The 17,748-nt window shown below is 42.5% G+C and overlaps 1 protein-coding gene across 2 annotated transcripts in view; it reads right to left on the bottom strand.

Moving 5' to 3' along the window:
• Positions 1 to 17,748, bottom strand: part of UNC5C (unc-5 netrin receptor C) — a 338,296-nt gene that overhangs the window by 14,752 nt on the left and 305,796 nt on the right. For both annotated transcript variants that reach the window (XM_074343589.1, XM_074343600.1), the window contains 2 exons: positions 11,573 to 11,741; positions 7,874 to 8,107 (listed from right to left, as the gene is read on the bottom strand). In XM_074343589.1, coding sequence (XP_074199690.1) covers positions 7,874 to 8,107; positions 11,573 to 11,741 — 403 coding nt within the window. The remainder of the gene's footprint in view (positions 1 to 7,873; positions 8,108 to 11,572; positions 11,742 to 17,748) is intronic.

Raw genomic sequence — 17,748 nt, 5'->3', positions numbered from 1 at the left:
AGCAGCCAGCCCTGCACGCGGGGGTTTTCAGTTCGGTCTGGATGTACGGCTCAACGGAGAGGGACCCTTAATCCACCCTCTGTGAGGGGAGGGTGCTGGACCAAGCGTGGAAGCCGAGTTGTGCAGTTGCAGACCTGCACCCCACCTTTGGCAAGTTCTGCCACATCAACTCAGGGCTCTCCAGGCACAAAGAACAAACAGGCAGACGTTCAGCGTGCAACACACATTAAACCTCAAAAGACCAACCCTCAACGACTGCACTGCCTGGTGTTTTAAAAAATCACATCTCCCATCAGATTGCATGGAACCTGCTTTGCTCCTATGCCTTCCTTATTCCTGTGTTGAAACCTGCCCCTGTCATTTAGGGATGAGAAATCTCTCTTTGCTAGAGGCCATCTCTGCTGTCGCCATCGCAGGTGTGGGCCTGTACGCTTCCAAAGCGGAGGCCAGAGAGAGGGCCATCCTCTCCTGTTCCCTGCCAGCTTTCCAGAGACACTGCTTGCAGCCCCCGCAGGTGGACCCCTCTTCCAGCCCCGGGCCTCAGGCTGCAGAGCCGGCTGTGGGAACATCTGACTGTCAGCCGGCCTCTCCCACCTGCTGGGGTCCTCATCACAGGCACCCAGCCTCGCTGCATTATTTCCTCCTCCTGTGCTCACGCCGGGTGCTCTGCTCTCCCTGAGTCTATCTGCCATACTTCATCCCTCGTAATAACAAGGTTGGACTCAGGTGACCATATGCAAACATTTCCCGTCAAGGCCCCTCGTTTCAAGGGCTCTGCCTGCTGCTCCCACAGCTGCCACCACCACGGGTGCTGGGTCTGGGCTGCCATGGCCAGCTGCCCAGTCACGTCTGTCTGTGACACTTTTAAAGCAAAATGCCAAAGGGTAGCACTCACGGAAGCGGCCGTGTCACTTGCGCACATCTGGGCTTACTTCTAAGGAAAAGATGACCTCACACATCTGTGTATCGGGAACAGGACTTTTTAGGTCATTCTAGACCCTCTGGAGTCATGTTGTATTTCTTCTCACCCTTCAACATTTATTTTTAACTTCTATATTAGTTTCCTGTTTCTGCAGTGAGAAACGACAATGGGTTTAGTGACTTAAAGAACACACACTTGTCTCCTTACCCTCTGGGGGTCAGAAGTCTGGCACAGGTCCCACTGGACGAAAATCAAGGTGGTGGTAGTGCTGCCTTCCTCTCTGGAGGCTCTAGGGAAGAATTTGCTTTTTCATCTTTTCCGCATTCCAGAGCTGCCTACATTCTTTGGCTTATGGTCCCCTCCTCCATCTTCAAAGCCAGCGATGGCGCATCTCTGATCCTTCCTCATGGTCATATCTCCACTTGATCAGAGCTGGAAAGGTTCCCCACTTTGAAGCACTAAGTAATTAGATCAGACCCACCCTGACTGTCCATCCAGGATAATCTCTCCATCTCAAGGTCCATACTGTTAATCATATTTGTAAAGTCTCCTTTCCCATGTAAGGTAACATCTTCACAGGTTCTGAACATTGTGTGTAGATATCTTTGGGGAGCCATTATTCTGTCTACTCCAACTTCTATTTCTTCTTCTCTCTTTCCCCTCTCTCAAAACATAAATTTGACACTGCAGGTCATTCTGAAAATATATGACAGGGTGAGGGCTAAGTCTCATGGGAAGATGATAAAGACAGGATAAATTTAGAGACATCAAAACGAACCCTGTCCCCAAATAGCTGACCTGCTTAAATAGCTGTCCCTACACAGCCGACCCGGCCTGCTACCAAACCTGAAACTCACTGCACAATTACATCACCAACAGAGTTAAGGTCTTCACTGAGCCATTATCTTCAAAATGCCATTATAATCTAAATGCCTACCTATGGATAATTAACATTACTGAGTGACTATTTTGTGCCAGGAAATTTAATAACTTTGGTCAACTTGAATCTTCTAAGGGTCTCTGACGCAGACCAAATGACTGTCTGAGGAGGCCAAGTTCAATGAGCAGGGCCACGGAGCTGAGGAGGGGCAGAACCAATGGAGTCGGCCGGCTGGACCCAAGCTTTCCTGCCGCACCATGCTTCCTTCCACACACTGGGCCGGGAACACACACTTGTCAGCTTTAACACACCTGTTGCTGTTGCTGCTGTTATCTGTGTTACATGTGTGGATGTGCTTAATTCCAGAGACCAGGATCCTGGAAGTATGAAGCACAAATCAGGCTAGTTTTGAGGTTGTCTAAGGGAACTGAAAGACAGATACGGTCAGTGGGGCCAACCCAGTGGAGGGCCAGCCTTAGCTGTCCCAGGAGAGGCAGGTCTGACATGTTCTGAGCTCAGTAGGGTCACAGCTGGCCGTGGAGGGGCATCAGAAGGACACTGGGGAGGGAGCACCAGGTGGCAGGATGAAGTAAGACCGCTAACAAGCTACCTATAATAACAGTCTACGACTGCGGCCCAAGAAACCGAGCATCACACAATTCTCAACTAGACTTCCCACTTTCTTTCACTTTCAGTGTTTCATTTTTCTTATCTTTTCACACAGTATGATCTTTCATAGGGTTACCGCGCTATGTCACAGCCCGTATTAGGCATGTGAAAACTGAAGTAATCCAAAGGCAACTCTTCCCTGCCGAACGACTACATGAAGAAAGCCAGCTTACACGGATACACACCATTTGGTTTGTATCACGTACACGTTTGTCACAAATTCAGCTAACATCCACGCACTGCCCATACTATATGCAAATAACTCCTCTTTTAGGTTCAGGGTTTAGTGTTAACCCCTTTATTAGGAAAGGAGAGTCTTCTAACTGTACCCCTAGGATAGTGGGGATGAAATTACTTATGTCAGCACAGAAGCAGTTTCTCCCTGGGTGTTTTTAAACTCACCCCAAATGTAACCTTGCTCTCTGTTAATTTCTGGTCTATTTGTATTAGGATTTAAGTCTTGGCAAACAATGAAAGGAGAATACCACTATTGCTTTAATCACCTGAAGAGGAGGTAAAAAGAAAAGCCATGACATAACCCAACTCAGTCTTTTCAACAGAAGTGACCCCTCTATCTGAGAACAGCATTGGTTCTAAACCACTCCCCCAGCTCTTAGCATCTTTATCTCTTTACATGGACTCAGCTGGCACACAGCTCCCGCTGGTCCTCCCAGCACACGCACAAGGGAAAAACAAATCCACCTAAACGGTGCAGAAAAGAATCCCACTGTCCCCCGGCAGCCCTGACCTGCACCCCAGCAGTCACTGTAGGCATTCTAACTCTCCATCAATGCTTCCACATTGCTAAATGCAGCTTTTAAGTTTCAGATGACCATTTTTGCTTCCAAGTGTAACAAAACTCAGGGAAACTGTCACAAAAGCTGCTGAACTCAAAGAGGTAGGTGAGGAGATGAAAGAATGCCCCGCGGTTGCTGAGACCCCCCACACATCGGGAGATGTGGGGTCTCTTTTTTTCCCAGCCACATGGACAATAAGCACATGTGATAACAAGTGGGAATTAAGGCTCCCGGTATGTTCAGATTGAGGCGCTGGGCACGGCCTTTTTCTCCAGACTGTGGTTCTGACCTGAAAATGGGTGCTGTACGGGACTTCCCTCTCTGCCCTCGTTCAACATTCTGGGAGGATTTCTGCAATTAATGCCCAGGCCAGAGTGGTAACTAAGAAAATACCAAGTCCCGGGAGACCCACTTTCAGGCATCATTTGCTGGGCTGGAGGTAGAGGTGGTGGAGGAGCTGGATTAAAGTGCAGACAAGTAGAGCTCCTTCTCGTCAGAGCTCAGACTCGGTGAGAAGAGGCTGAAATAAAAGGTCTGCAGGGTGAAGAACAGCAGCGGAGGGGGTGTCCCCTGAGTGGCACCACAGGCGTCAGGTCAAAGCATGAAGGGGCTGCGGAACAATCAGGGATTTGGGGCGACGGGGAGAGAGCCGGAAGAAGAGCTGTGTGAAATCGCACTAGTGAGGAAGAGAGAAATAAAAGGACCGTGGAGTAGCAGCAGAGCCACGGTTCAGGGCAGATGTCTTCGGAGTATAAGAGACTCAATCAGAAATTTACGAATTTTTAGAGAAACTTAATAGCCCGGAAGCAGAAGCAGAGGGCTTGCTCAGTGGAGGTCACCTGCAACTACAGAAATTAGAAAAACCTGCTGCAGCTTCGGATGGCAAGAGATTTCAGAGTGGAAGTGAGTTCCCTATAGATACGGGTCAGTGCAAATGAAGGTCTGTGGACCAGAAGGCCAGGGAAGGTTGAAGGTCTCCCTTCAGAGCAAAGCACAGCTTACACGCACCTGTGTGAGAGACATGGAAGGTCAGATGGTTTCACAGGTGGGGGTCCTGGCTGGCAGAGACCTTGGTGCAGTTCCTGACGAGGAGGAAGTGCATCTACGCTGGTGGTGGATAAATGAGGATGATGTGAGGGTTACTAGGGTAAATCTGGGCAAAGGAGCTGAAGATGACTGGTGATTCTGAATTTGAGAGGATGATGGGAATAAAGTGAGTGGGAAGAAAGACCATGAGGCAGGTACTGCCAGGACGGAGATTAGTGTTAAGGGGATTCTGTGCTAAGGAACTGAAATGGATAATGAATCACAGAGTAACAGAATAAAGAATAACAAAACAAAAACAGCCAGTCCAGAAGTACAGCCATGCCCTAGAAGTGGAACTTTTCCTCTTGGCTGTGTGGTTAGTCAGAGGGTGTCGTCCTCACTGCAGGGGCTGTAAGGGACGCAGGTTAGGGACAGAAAGGATGGAAGATCCAGTTGCGGTTAATGTGAGCAGGTAAAGGAATGGGGGAGAAGACGATTTGAGTATGGAGGAAAGTTTGTCACTAACAGGATTAAAGTTCCCAAAAGACCTGTGAAATTGTTTAGGATAATAGAGCTTGACCTTGGTTGCACAACAGAGTATCCCAGGTGGTGCTCAAACAAACAAAAAAACCAAACCCAACACCTATACCAATCAGACCAGAACCTCTGGGTGGGGACCCTGAAAAAAGTCTTTTTTTAAAGCTCCCAAACTGACTCCAACGTGCGCTGTGTAGAGAACTACTATTTGGGATTTAGGATGAGCAGGAGTGAGGAGTGGGGTGGGCCTGAAGGAAGAGGAGGTAATTGGAAGGGGCGATGCAAAAAGATAGTATTTATGGGTAACGGGGACCAGAGGAGCAAGGCGATGGGACAGAGACTGGTGAGAACATTAGCAGGCAAGGTGCCAAGAAGGCAGGATTTAGGTAATGGGCCTTTCTGAGTTAATCAGCCCCAAAGTTCCAATTCAAGCGTGGGCATCAGGCAGTGTTGGCGGGACAGAACTAATTGTCCCTTCGGTGTGTTGAATAGGTCGTTTACCTATAACTAGGGTTTTGGTATTTTGTGCATTATTAAAAGGCCATGAGGTACAGGAAAGCCTTATCCATTATTCATGTTTGTTTCAGGCTAAGTGCTGGATCCCCAGATGCTGAGAATTTATAAATGTCTACATGGAAAGCACTGACCATGATATAAACTGCCCTTGGGTTGTTTTTACTTCTTAAACCTGTTCATCTATCTTTCTTGATGTTGACCATTTGCATCTCTTTTCACTAATTAACACAGTCAAAATTATTTTATTAAATTTTTTTTTGCACGGATTTGCGTGTCTGTTGGGAAGAAAGGTCAAGGGTGCCTGAGCATAAGAACTATGTGTGTGAATACAAACTGTGCGTTAGCAGACATTTCAAATAGGATGTAGCTCTTCTATGGTATGCTTTTTGCCATGATTTTTCTTTGAATTATTAAAAAGACTTGCCTTAATCAGACCCCATGGCTCACCTACAAATACCGTTTTCCCTAAGAAGAATTTAAGCCTAGGATGATTTCTCTCCTGTCAGTGCCTTAGCAGTATCACATTTGCAGGAAATATAAAAGAAGTAACCTTAAGCTTTACACTAGAGCTGTGTGTTCACATCATTTATTTAACATCTGAAACTCCTATAGGCTCAACCATCAAGAATCTATCCAGGGACTGACTACGTCTCATCCCTTCCAGGGACCCAACGTGCAACAGTTTTCATGACCCAGAGTACTCTCTGGATGGAAACTCCAGAAGGAAATACCTTGATCCTCAGGGGAAAAAAATCTTCCCTTGGCTTCTTTGATGTATTTTTCTCCCACTTCTCTTTCTCCCCTGGGTGCTCCTCCTTCTGTAGTTCCTTCGCTGGCTGTCCCTACTCCCCCCGTGCAATGGCAGGGCCCCGTCCCTGTGCCTATCTAGGGTGTGGCTCTTCACGCAGCCCAGAATGCTGCCAGCTGCCCAAGCCTGAAGCCTGTTTTCTCCACTCAATAGCTGTGTGACCTATGACATCTTACTTAACCTCTCTGTGACTTGGGTTGCACATCTGTAAAACAAGGGCAACCATACCCTTCAGGTTGTTGTGAAGATTAAAAGAGTTAATAAAAGATATGTAGAATCTCAATCTTCCTGGCACATAGGAAATTCTCAGTAATGTTTATTATTTTTATTAGTATTTTCACCCTCCACTCTCCCTTAATATTCTCCCCAACGACCATGAACGACAAATATCAATATTATATAATTAGTTCCTAAGTCTGTATCTCAGGATCTGCTCTGTGTTCAGAGAGCCACACCTACATTTCTAACTGTCCCTTTGGGCACTTTTGTCCCGATGTTTAATTCATACCTCTAACTCAATCTTCAAAGGCAGTGTCACCACATCCACACTCCAGAGCTACCTGCCCCTGGGTCTGCTACTGTTACTTAGTGGCAAACTGGATCTTCTGCCCCACCCATTCAGGCTGAGTCACCAGGGCCTGCAAGAGTTACTTAATAGGACCTTTCATACCTTTTCTCTTCTAACTCCTCTGTCACCACCCCAGCTCTACTACACTTTTCTTAACTTGACTCATCTTTCCACTGACATCAGACTAATATTTCTAACAAACATTTCCAATCATCTTTTTCTTCTATTTACATCTTTCCAGCAGTTCTGCATTAACCCAAGAAACTGAATCTCCAATCCTCTCTCTGATCATCAAGGTCTATCCCAATAAAACTCCAATCTACTGTTCTAGGCTTTCTGGAAGCAACAAGCCCATAGACAGTCTGTATTTACTGTCTCCTCTGTGTTTCTTCATGCTGTTACCTTCACCCAGAAATCCTGCATTTTCCCCTCATTATCACTGGTCAAACCCTACCTTCCATCAAGGCCAGTTTCAAATGTTAGCTCCTTTTCAGATTTCCTCAAAATAATATGATGCCTCCTTCTCCTGAACTCACACAGAACCCTGCATTCATCAGGCATTTATCACAATCTGACTTGACTCCTTGGCATACTCCTTTTATTCTTCCTTCCAGATCATAACATCTTCAAAGGCACTTACTCTATCCTTTAAAGCTTCAAATGGGAGAAAATGGATGGCAATAATAGCACCAAGAATTAAGCTCATTTATTCTGCAAAGCAGCAGCCTGTTGTCAAATGCTAACCCTATTCCTCACAGTCCTCATAAAAAGAATGGGAAAGCATATAATGAAGCAGCACACAAGAGGAACATACAGTGTGAGCAATCATGCCAATTCCTTTTATAGGAAGAACACAGCTGAGATAAACAGGGGAGCAGATTATTTACCATCCACGGGTCTCATTGCCAAATTCTTCCACTTCTAAATTTTTCATTAAAAGAAATCAAGGAAGGTAAACATAAGTAGCCCTTGGGAGGAATCAGCATAATGGAAGCAGCTTATTTATCAGCTCGGCCTCAGAGAAATGTCTCATTTGTTTCTGTAACTGCATCGTTTGAATCCAAACACTTGTATTCACACACTTGGGTGCACACATATACGCACATCGTCTCTAGGTGTGAGATGGAAGGGTCAGGCTGGAGCCACTTACCTTTAGGGCATCCTGGGTGTCATCCAGACAGTAGACCCGGAGGCTGTACTCCAGAGAGGAGCAGCAGAGCGGCCCAAAGATGGCCAGCTTCAGGCGCTTTGCAGCTGCTTTGGTAGTGGACTGCCCAACCAGGGCGTAGGTGCCAAGGTTCTCAGAGAGGAGGTGGCAGGCCTCTGCGTCCAGCTGAATGTAGCAAGGGGTGGTGAAGTTTTCCTCTCCAACCACCACTATATCCTGTGGAGCAAGAAGGCAGGGGCCATGGCTGAGCCACTGAGGAGCTTCCTGGCCACAATGAATGGTGGCCAACGTGGTGCATGGAGCAGGGCCACTTCTCCTGGGTTTTGATTATTCATTTTCCTGCTCTTTTCTTCTTTCTCTGACCTTATGATACTTCTATTTCTATTCTTAATCATTCTATCCCCTACTTTCCTTATCTTTATGTCAACAATATGCTTTATTTAGAAGCTTCATTTAGCATTTTTTTTCCTTCTGAGAATCTACATTACTGGTATCTACCTAAAATTCCAAAAGAAATTCATGTTACCCATTTAACTTCAGCATATCTGAGTTGGTTATCTGTTTGAGAATTTGCTTTAATCTCTAAATTTCTAATTTAATCAAAAAGTACTATTTTATTTCAATGTCATTATAACTAGTAGCTTTTCCCCCTAGCTAAGAACCTAGAGGGGTTTGAAAAGAATTAGAGAAATTAAGGAATTATACAATACCATTCTACTGTGTTCTTCCAACTTCACCCATCAATTATTTTCCAAAGCAATACACTGCTTTTCTTCAATAATATGGGCTCTTGGACTTTACAAAAAGCACAATATAGCAAATTCTGTGCCTTTAAGACATATTTTTCCCTCTGTTATTTTTCAATGTAAGCCTTTTAGATTTTTAAAACATTTAGCAAGTGATGAGTTTTGTGAAAATAGTTACTAACTTAACCAGGTTTTAATTTAACCAAATGGCTCAGGTCATAGAAGAAATCATCTGAAAGACCAAGCACAGAATCCATAAGCTAAAGGTCACCATTCCACATGCCTCCCAGGGCAGCCAGGTAATAGGAACGTGTGAAATAGGTTGGGCAGAAGTGATAAGGAGAGGTGGAGACTGCGGTGAGGCTGAGCACAGCCTGTTCAAAGAGCTCAGTCTCCACTGGCTTCAGCCACCGGAGCTATGCAGGAATGGGCTCTAGGCACTGTAACCACAGGCACCTTTGCCGTAGTCATTTTTGCCACATAACTGATTGACTGTAAGGCAAATTTTGCCGTAAAAGATAAAATAGCAAAAAATTAAAGAGGGACATTAAAAAATAATGAAACATGAAAAATGAAAACGAAGTTAAAAGGACTTTAGTATGAAATACAAAATATTTAAATGCATTTAAAGTGTGTGTTGACTCACAGCAATATTGTGCAAGTCACTGATTTTATTTTGTGGGCTGTACTTAGGCACTTGTTTTCAGTCTTTCATTTGTAGTAGTATGCATTTTTTTGCTTGTTGATTCATCTCCTCATTTTGCATTCCACTTTTCTTTTTTGCTAAAATTTCTTCTTCATCAAGAGAAGTATCAGTTTCTAAATATTAGGATGCATATTTGTAATAGCTTTTTATTGTGTTGTGAAAGCCTGAACACTGCTGTATGTTCTTGGTATATACATCACATATCCCTCGATGGATGCTTCAAAGTTCTATGGGAAATGTGGGCTCAACTCTGTGCCCTTTCAGCCCTTGGCCTCTTTCAGATTTACGTAATATAAAAATGGGAGCACTGCCTTAGTGGAGAAATGAAACCCAAACTGTCAAGCCGAACTGTCAACCAATTATTTTATCTTTTACAGCAAAATTGCCTTATGGCCAATTAGTTCTGTGGCGAAAATGCTTGTGGTGAAGATGTCCACACTAAACGTGCTCACAGCCAAAGCACCAGATGCGGGCAGGAGGGCAGGCCCAGTGGGCATACAGCCTTTAATTTTTCAAGAGAAGTTAGAAGCTCAGGTTTTTATGTGAAATCTTTCACTTTTCATTAATTCAAATTTAAAAAAAAATTCCACGTGGGAGAAATAAAACCTGTGTGTGGGCACGAGTCAGCCTGTGCATTAGGCTACTTCATCTCTGCAGAGGGAGCAACCATAACTACTTTGCTCCCTGCATCTCAGAGGGCCTGGCTCATGAGCAAATGGTTATTTGTCAAAAGCACGAACATGACTGTTGCATCATAAACTGAGTCCCTGGGGCTGGACCAAGCTCTGGAAGGAGCCGCCTCCGGTGGTTATTACTCAGCCTTGCAACACCACCTGAGCTATAGTGAGGGCTGTGTTTTAATAGCACCCATGACATCACCTCTTCAACTGAACCTAAACCGGAAAATGAAGCTCACAGCGAACTGGGAAGGAGAGAAAGGAGCTCGGCACCTCCAGGTTTAGTCCAGACCCAAAGGACTCCTGGAAAGAAGCCGCTTTCTCCAGCAGGGCAAGGAAGGGGAAGCCTCAAGTGTCACTTCCTGACGGCATGTCACTGAAGCCTCCTGGGAGAAATGGCTGAGAATAAAGTGGCTCCACGTTCCTGTCACAAGTGGAAGGGTGTTTTCATAAGGGTTTCCCTCTTTTACTCTTCTCATCTCTTCCTTTTCTTTTCCTTTTATTATTGTTATTACTCAAATCCAGAAATAGACAGGGTATTAGGGGATTGTGCAAACAATTTAGGGTTACTTGAATCAAGACTTCGGGATTTTTTTTGAGATAAATCATATAAACTTAAATGGAATTGAAGTTAGATCTGGTAAAGTCTATCCCTAGACTTCAGTCCTGGACTTGAGATCCTCTGGAAAGGAGTGGTCCCCTCACATGGCCGAGAGCAGGTCCACAGAGGGAGAGGACATTCCACGTAATCTCAGGGATGCCCTGCTACGCTTCTAACTCTAACACTACTTTTTCCTAACATAGTGGGGGTTTGAATGTTCATGTACTTTTTTTCCTAAAAATTTCTTTCCTAAAAGAAAAATTTTGTAAGTAATCACAAAATACATCCAACATACAGATTGGATAATTCTCTTTGTAATGATTACACAAAATTTTTAGGTATCAGGTATAAAATCTTCATGTCAAATGTAACAAATCCTTTTGCACTTAACTTCAGGTGCCAGCTGCAGGGTTCTGATGTAAAGAACAGGACCTGTTTAAGGCACTGTCCTTAAGATGTTCTGATGGCAGCAGCTATAGAGAGCCCAGGTGCCACAGCTGTTCTTCACTGTTGTGGAGCTTAGGACACACCTTCCTGTTTTCCCAGGTTAAGTTCAGACCTACATTTTGGGCACTTGTTGGCAAGTAAATGTAACATTTCTGACCCAGGTGCAATGTTTTTCTGCTGAAAATTAAAAAAAAATGTTTCTCCTCCTAAGATTGTATGTCTATTCCAAAGGGACTTCTGTAAGACTCTTTAAGTGCACTTTCTCTATGAGTTAGCTAATGCTTGACCATCATTTTCTTTGTGCCTATCAGTCATTAGATAACGTACTCAGGAATCAGTGTTTGTCTCTCTCTCCCCCTCTTCCTCTTCCTCCCCATCTAATTTCGAATATAAGCTAAAATTCCTCCCACGTTTTGCTTTAAAAATAAAAGCCTTCCCATAATTGCCCTTTCTTATATGCATGGATCGCTCTTGGGTTCCATCTTTATCCCAACAGAGGCTCACCTCCCACTGTCCCTGTGCTGCCTGGTTCTTGAGCTGTATCTTCCAGTCCTCAGTACTGGGATCTGCACAGTGATGCATAGTGAGGATGATAGGGCGGGTTAGCAGGGCTCCTGGAGGCCCACAGCTCACCACAGGAGTCAAGAGTGTCTGGGAGTCCTCCATGGGTGGCCTAGGAGGAGAGCAGAGATTGGAGTCAGTGACAGTTCCACAGTATTTATATACAATGTACTCACTGAGATCTTAGATCTAGAGTTGTACAAATAGGTTCTTCTTAGAGATGTGTGTGTGTGTGTGTGTGTGAGAGAGAGAGAGAGAGAGAGAGAGAGGGAGAGAGGGGGAGGGAGGGAGAGAGAGAGAGGGAGGGAGGGAGGAGGGTTGAGGCACAATTAAATGGGAAGACATGCCCTTTATACCACGACTTTGATCTTGCAAGACTTGAGGTCTTTCTGGTAACAGTGAATCTGCCAGCATCTCTTTGATCCCCTCCCTCAGACACAAGTCTGCCTTTGGTGATTTCCTCTGAATTCATGTACAGATACTTTCAAAATGGAATGAGATAGAACAGGGTCCTTATGAAGCTACATAACAATCTTTTTTGATAATACTTGCCAGTGGTTTCACAGAGTTTTAGACACTTTTGTGTTTTAGGACTAACTTGAAAAACACTTCAAAAATCTCACTTTAGAATAAGAACACCCTAGAGCTAAACTTCTTCCAAATGACTTTCAGGAATAATTCAGGCTAGTATAACAGATTCATTTTTTCAAGTAAGACCAAGAAAGTATATTGAACTGTGTTTCTATAGCAATGTAAAATTTCTGTACATGTATACTTCATACTCTGAGAATCTGCATGGGACTAACCTCAAAGACCCAAATTCTTTATTTTCACATTTTTTTAACTGCCTTATTCTTTCCCTAACAAGATTGTAATCAACAGGCAATGAATAAATTAACCAAAGCTGTCAGTAGATATGTAAGGAGGCAACCCCAAGGTGTTGAGTGGATTGCCCCAAGTCTCACAACTAGCAAGAACTCATGCTGAGACTAAAACCAATGCCTTTGCAAAAACAATACTCAAAACAACTTTGTCAGAACAGCATGACAAGAAATCATGGGCTCGTGGAATTTTACAGGAGGAAGGGCCCTAAGGGTCTACAAGCACAAAGCTTCCCTACATCATGTTGACATGTGGTTAGTGCTTTAAACTAATCCAACATTGTAGCCCACTCCTCCTTGAGGGGTCTTCTCATCTATTATCAATTCAAATTTAAAGAACATTCTTCCTTAGAACAAACACAGTTTGCCTTCCTGACACTTCTCTCCATATATTCTTGACCTGCATTCTCTCCAGTTTGGTCTGAAAGAAACTTTCAAATTTAGAGATTATTATGGTATCTCTAAAAAGTCTTCTTTCCTCCCAACCAAACATCCTCAGTTTCTGCAACTTCAGCTAGAAATACACGGTTTCCCAATCTCTTCCTATAATTCTATCTTTATTTTCATAGAGATGTCTGTCAGTGTTTCAATGTCTTCACTAGAGTGGAGCATCTTGAAATGAATGTAAGATTGTCACCCCTCAGTATCCTTAGAAGGTTGGGTCCAGAACTCCCTGCAGATACCAAAATCCCCAGATGTTCAAGTTCCTTATATAAAATGGCAGAGTATTATATAAAATAGCATATAACCATTACATAAAAATTATATAACCATTATAAAAATTTTATAATCATTTATAACCAAAAAATTAGATCACCCTTATAAAATATGTCATATAACCTAGGCAAATCCTTCCATATACTTTAAATCATCTCTAGATTACTTATAATACCCAATACAATGTAAATGCTATTTAAATAGTTGCCAGCACGCTGTAAATTCAAGTTTTGGTTTTGGAACTTTCTGGAAAAAAAATTGCTTTTTCCAAATTTATTGATCTGAGTTGGTCAAATCTGCAGACACAGAACCCACAGACACAGAGGGCCAATGACATTCAAGTACACAGTATAGGGGGACTGGTGTTTTCTTTGCTTAGGAATTCGTAGCTATATCAATGCCTCACAAAATTGTTGCCTTAGATTATTTGCAACCAATTAATTACTTATAAATATTATTTAGCAGACATGAGTTAGATGGGAAGATAGAGATAATAAGGTTAAGCAACTCTTTTATAAAAGAAGGCAATGAAGCCCCAAGAAGGTTAAGTAATTTGTTAAAGCTAACCACTCTATGTACTTCTAACATGAGAGGCTCTTACACTGTCTTTATAGGTCTGTGGTTGCAATGATGGCTTTTGAGCCTATAAAGAGAAATTTATATTTAGCTATCTAATTTCACTTAATTGTTTTAGGAAAATTTTTAGGTTGTCTATGCCTTAATGCTGTATCTTTCCTCCAAATATAGGCTATCTCTTCCAGTCTTTTATCCTCCATAAATCTGATATGCCTGCCATTTATGTTCTCATTCTAATCATTTATAACACTGTAATACAAGAATAGGGCAAAGACAGAGACCTTGTCAAGGACACTACTTGAAATCTCTCTCCAGTCTGACATCAATACTTAAGAGCTACTTAGTTCAGTCAAATATAAACCCATTAAAATGTACATTGTACAGTTCATATTCATTTCATTCACACAAATATTACAGAGGATATATCAAGTTCCTTTATAATTGCAATAGCCACCTGAAATGGATTTTTCCCTTGTCTTTACCTATGGTTAATATATTACTACTTCATAATGTAGAAGTTAGCTTACATCTATGGCTTACCCTCATTTAACATTCCATGAATGATAGTAGCTGTTATTTTTTTAATATTGTTGGAAAACTATTCTCTATGGATCTCTCACGTTTCTTCATGGTCCTGATTGTCTTTTCAAGGCAACTGTATGGCAATCACCTTGGAAGCCAAAGATAGTGCTTACCTCTGGAGCAAACGGCAGACATGCCTACTTCCCATTATAAAAGACTCAGGTTCCCTGAGCTCAGTGGTCTGTTCCTGGAGTGCAACCACCCAGTGTATAGATGTCGTCTGTCTTCACCTCCCCCTTCCAGAACTGGGGCTTGGGAAACCAGCACAAAAACGGTAATACTTTGGTAAGTGCTACTGCTGTGAATAATAAACTGCCCTCTGTCTGACCCAGGAGTCTTGCGCCACTTATCAGCATCTACAAAATGGTGGTGGCCAACTTGGTAGGTCATAAGTAAGGTCAAATCTTAGAAATTCCTAAGTTCTTGGTAATTATTTTCATCAGGTCTAAGAACTCAGTTAAAATTTGGCATATTTTCCCCTTAATAAAACTTGGCTATCAGTGCTTCCTCTCTCATTCTAAAATTTCACTAGAATCTCACCAACCTGTGGCTTTTCTTCCTATTCAGAACATTAAAAAAAAAATGATCTCTTTAGTCTTTTAATATCATCTCCATTCTCACTGAGTAACAACATAGTTTTATTAAGTGTAAAGTTATCAAAATACTTGGAAATGTACTTATTTGGAATTACAGGGTGAGTGGCAGCTTGAGAACTCATTACTATCCCCTTTAGGTTTTCATTTCCTCTTAACGCAGCTTGTCCTCCTTTGTTCCAGTCTGAAATTCATTTTCTTAGAACATGAGTGAAGTCTTGCTTTCACTGCGTCAAAGTTGATATTACGCTGTTTGCCCTAAGCAGTTACCAAATTCTTGCTTAGTTCTGTTTTCCTACTGGAGCAGCAAAAAGTGATGGCTGCATTTTTCTGAGCACTACTCTTACCTTTTAGTTACAAGCGTACCTTGAGAAGTGAGCATTAAACTTTTAAGGATGGAGACTAAAGTGGAATCCACTTCAAGTGGCCCTTACAACAGAGGTGGGGACTGGGAACATCTGTCTCTCGGTCTGCTGTGAGCAGCGGGTGCTGGAGGCAGGAGGAGGAGGGACTCTTCTCATCACTGAGTTGGAACAGAAGGGAGCAGGCTCCCCGCTGGGCCGGGGCGCTGTCAGGCCTGCACTCCCCTGGCATGCAATATTGATGGGCACCATTCTTGGAGGAGGGCTAGCAAGGGAAGGAAGGGGCAGTAGGTGTCAAAAGAATTTATTAACCCAGTGAGGTGCGAGAATGTAATGAATAGGGAAGTAGTGGTGTGGAATTCATAACAGGGAATGAAAAACAAAGAAGTAACGATAAGAATCTTCTGGTGTTTTCAAGATGAAAGAAGTAGCATTGAAATTGGAAACATTTCCAAGCATATACAGAAGGAGCCACTTAGGGAAGGTTAAGACTTAACTACGAAACCAAAGGTTTTCGTATTTTAAATCTGTATTTCCTTTATTCACATAAAGGGGTGGGGTTATTAAAATACATAAAACAAAAAGAGTAGGAAATAAATACAAATAAATCTACTTCATATTTTTGCAACGGGCTTTTCTCCTTTATGTCTCGTATGTTATCAAAGATATTTAAGCAAACATTCTGTAAATATTAATTGCAGATGATATGGAAATGAACTCAAAGCAAAAATTAGCTACAGAAAGAGCAATTAAGGAGAATTCAGTAGTGAGCAATGATCATGTTTTAAAGGCTTTTCAAAGTCCAACAAGGATAAAATCATGGTTAATGCCGGACGGATTCTAAGAACTCTAGGACAAAGCCCTCTGAGAGGAGTTTTAGTTTCCTGTAGGATTGTCTCCTCCTCTGCTTGCTATTATCAGCAAGGAGAACTTCTCCTACACAGAAGTGCACAATTGACAAAACTTTCATAAAACCTATTGCATTTGCTGCCCAAGGCACACTGGTAAGGTAGTCCAGATAAGTATTTATATTACCTTTTCCCCCCGAAAGAGGCAACAGAAATCTAGAGATATTAACACACTTGCCTAAAGCCACAAAGCTAGTCATGGGCAAAGCTAGGATCCAAACACAAGTCATTTGGTTTCTTTTACACAGTGGTATGTTCTGGGTTGCTTATCTGGACTTAGGGCCTTAAGAAAAGTTTAGGGTCTGTTTGCTAGAACAAGCTCAAAGCTGCTTCTTGAAAAGAACCTCTCTGTCTGTCGCTGAGTGGAAATGAGATGCCTTCTATTAACACACATGCCTTTTGTCAGGTCCCTCAGGATGACAATCCCACCCTAGGCTCAGCTGCCTTTTAAAACACACGGTTTCACGTATAACTGGCATTTGGAATATCTGCACTCTAGGTACCCGACAGGGAGTATCTAACTCACTTGCTATCAAAAGCTCAATTGAGCAAAAAAAAATATTTATGGAAGCTACTCTGAAGGGCGTGCCCCCATTTCCCTAGACAGGCCAAAATCTGTCCCTGGATTAAGCCAGAACAGCTAAGTATTGTGCCTGGGACTGAACTGCTGCATCCTTGTGGAATTATTTTACTGAATTTATCCTTGGGCCTTATACTTTCTGCTCACACCGAGGAATACTAACGAAGCTTACTGACGTTTTCATCTTTTAAATGTTGTTCACTGTATGAACAAAATGTTTTCTTTATGAGGAACCAAAAGAGAAATAACTGAGCTTCTTCCAGGCATATTTTTCCCTTATGAACAGATACATGGATCTTGTAACTTACCATGTCCCCCTCTTGCAAGCTTTGAAACAGTAAATTCATGACCTATTAACAAGAAATATGCTGGGAATTACATCAAATATTTTATATTCTAAATGGTCACCTGCTTTATCTTTTCTAATCTTATTTTTTCCATTTTCTCTTTGTTTTCATCCACTTATTTAAAAAAAAATTCCTCCCACTGTAAAGACTGCTTTCATAAATCACTTTGAATCCTTCCTTTAGATGTTGGATTTCAATAAATAAGCACTGTGGAGAACAGTGAGAGAATAAGATTTAAAAATACCTGGACTCCATTCCTTTCCCCCTCTATTTTTAAGTCTTTTTATAGCTGTTCCTTCAAACAAGAATTTAGGACTCTACCTAAAAGGAGAATATCACTGAGTTTCACTGAGAAATAATAATGTCAATTACTACTTTATAAAGCTCCAAACAACACATTAAAATAAATGAAAACTTTCTGCTATATGATTACATACACAAGAAAATTTGGCCCACTATCCTCACATATTACTGTATCATTCATATTCAGTAAATATAAGGACAGTTGTAATTGCCTCACCACTAAGTCACATCTTAAATCCGTCCGACTGGGAGTCACATCTTAAATCCGTC

The sequence above is a fragment of the Camelus bactrianus genome, chromosome 2 (assembly GCF_048773025.1).
Source record: "Camelus bactrianus isolate YW-2024 breed Bactrian camel chromosome 2, ASM4877302v1, whole genome shotgun sequence".
NCBI classification, from domain to species: domain Eukaryota; kingdom Metazoa; phylum Chordata; class Mammalia; order Artiodactyla; family Camelidae; genus Camelus; species Camelus bactrianus.
This window is presented reverse-complemented; position numbering and strand designations above follow the sequence as displayed.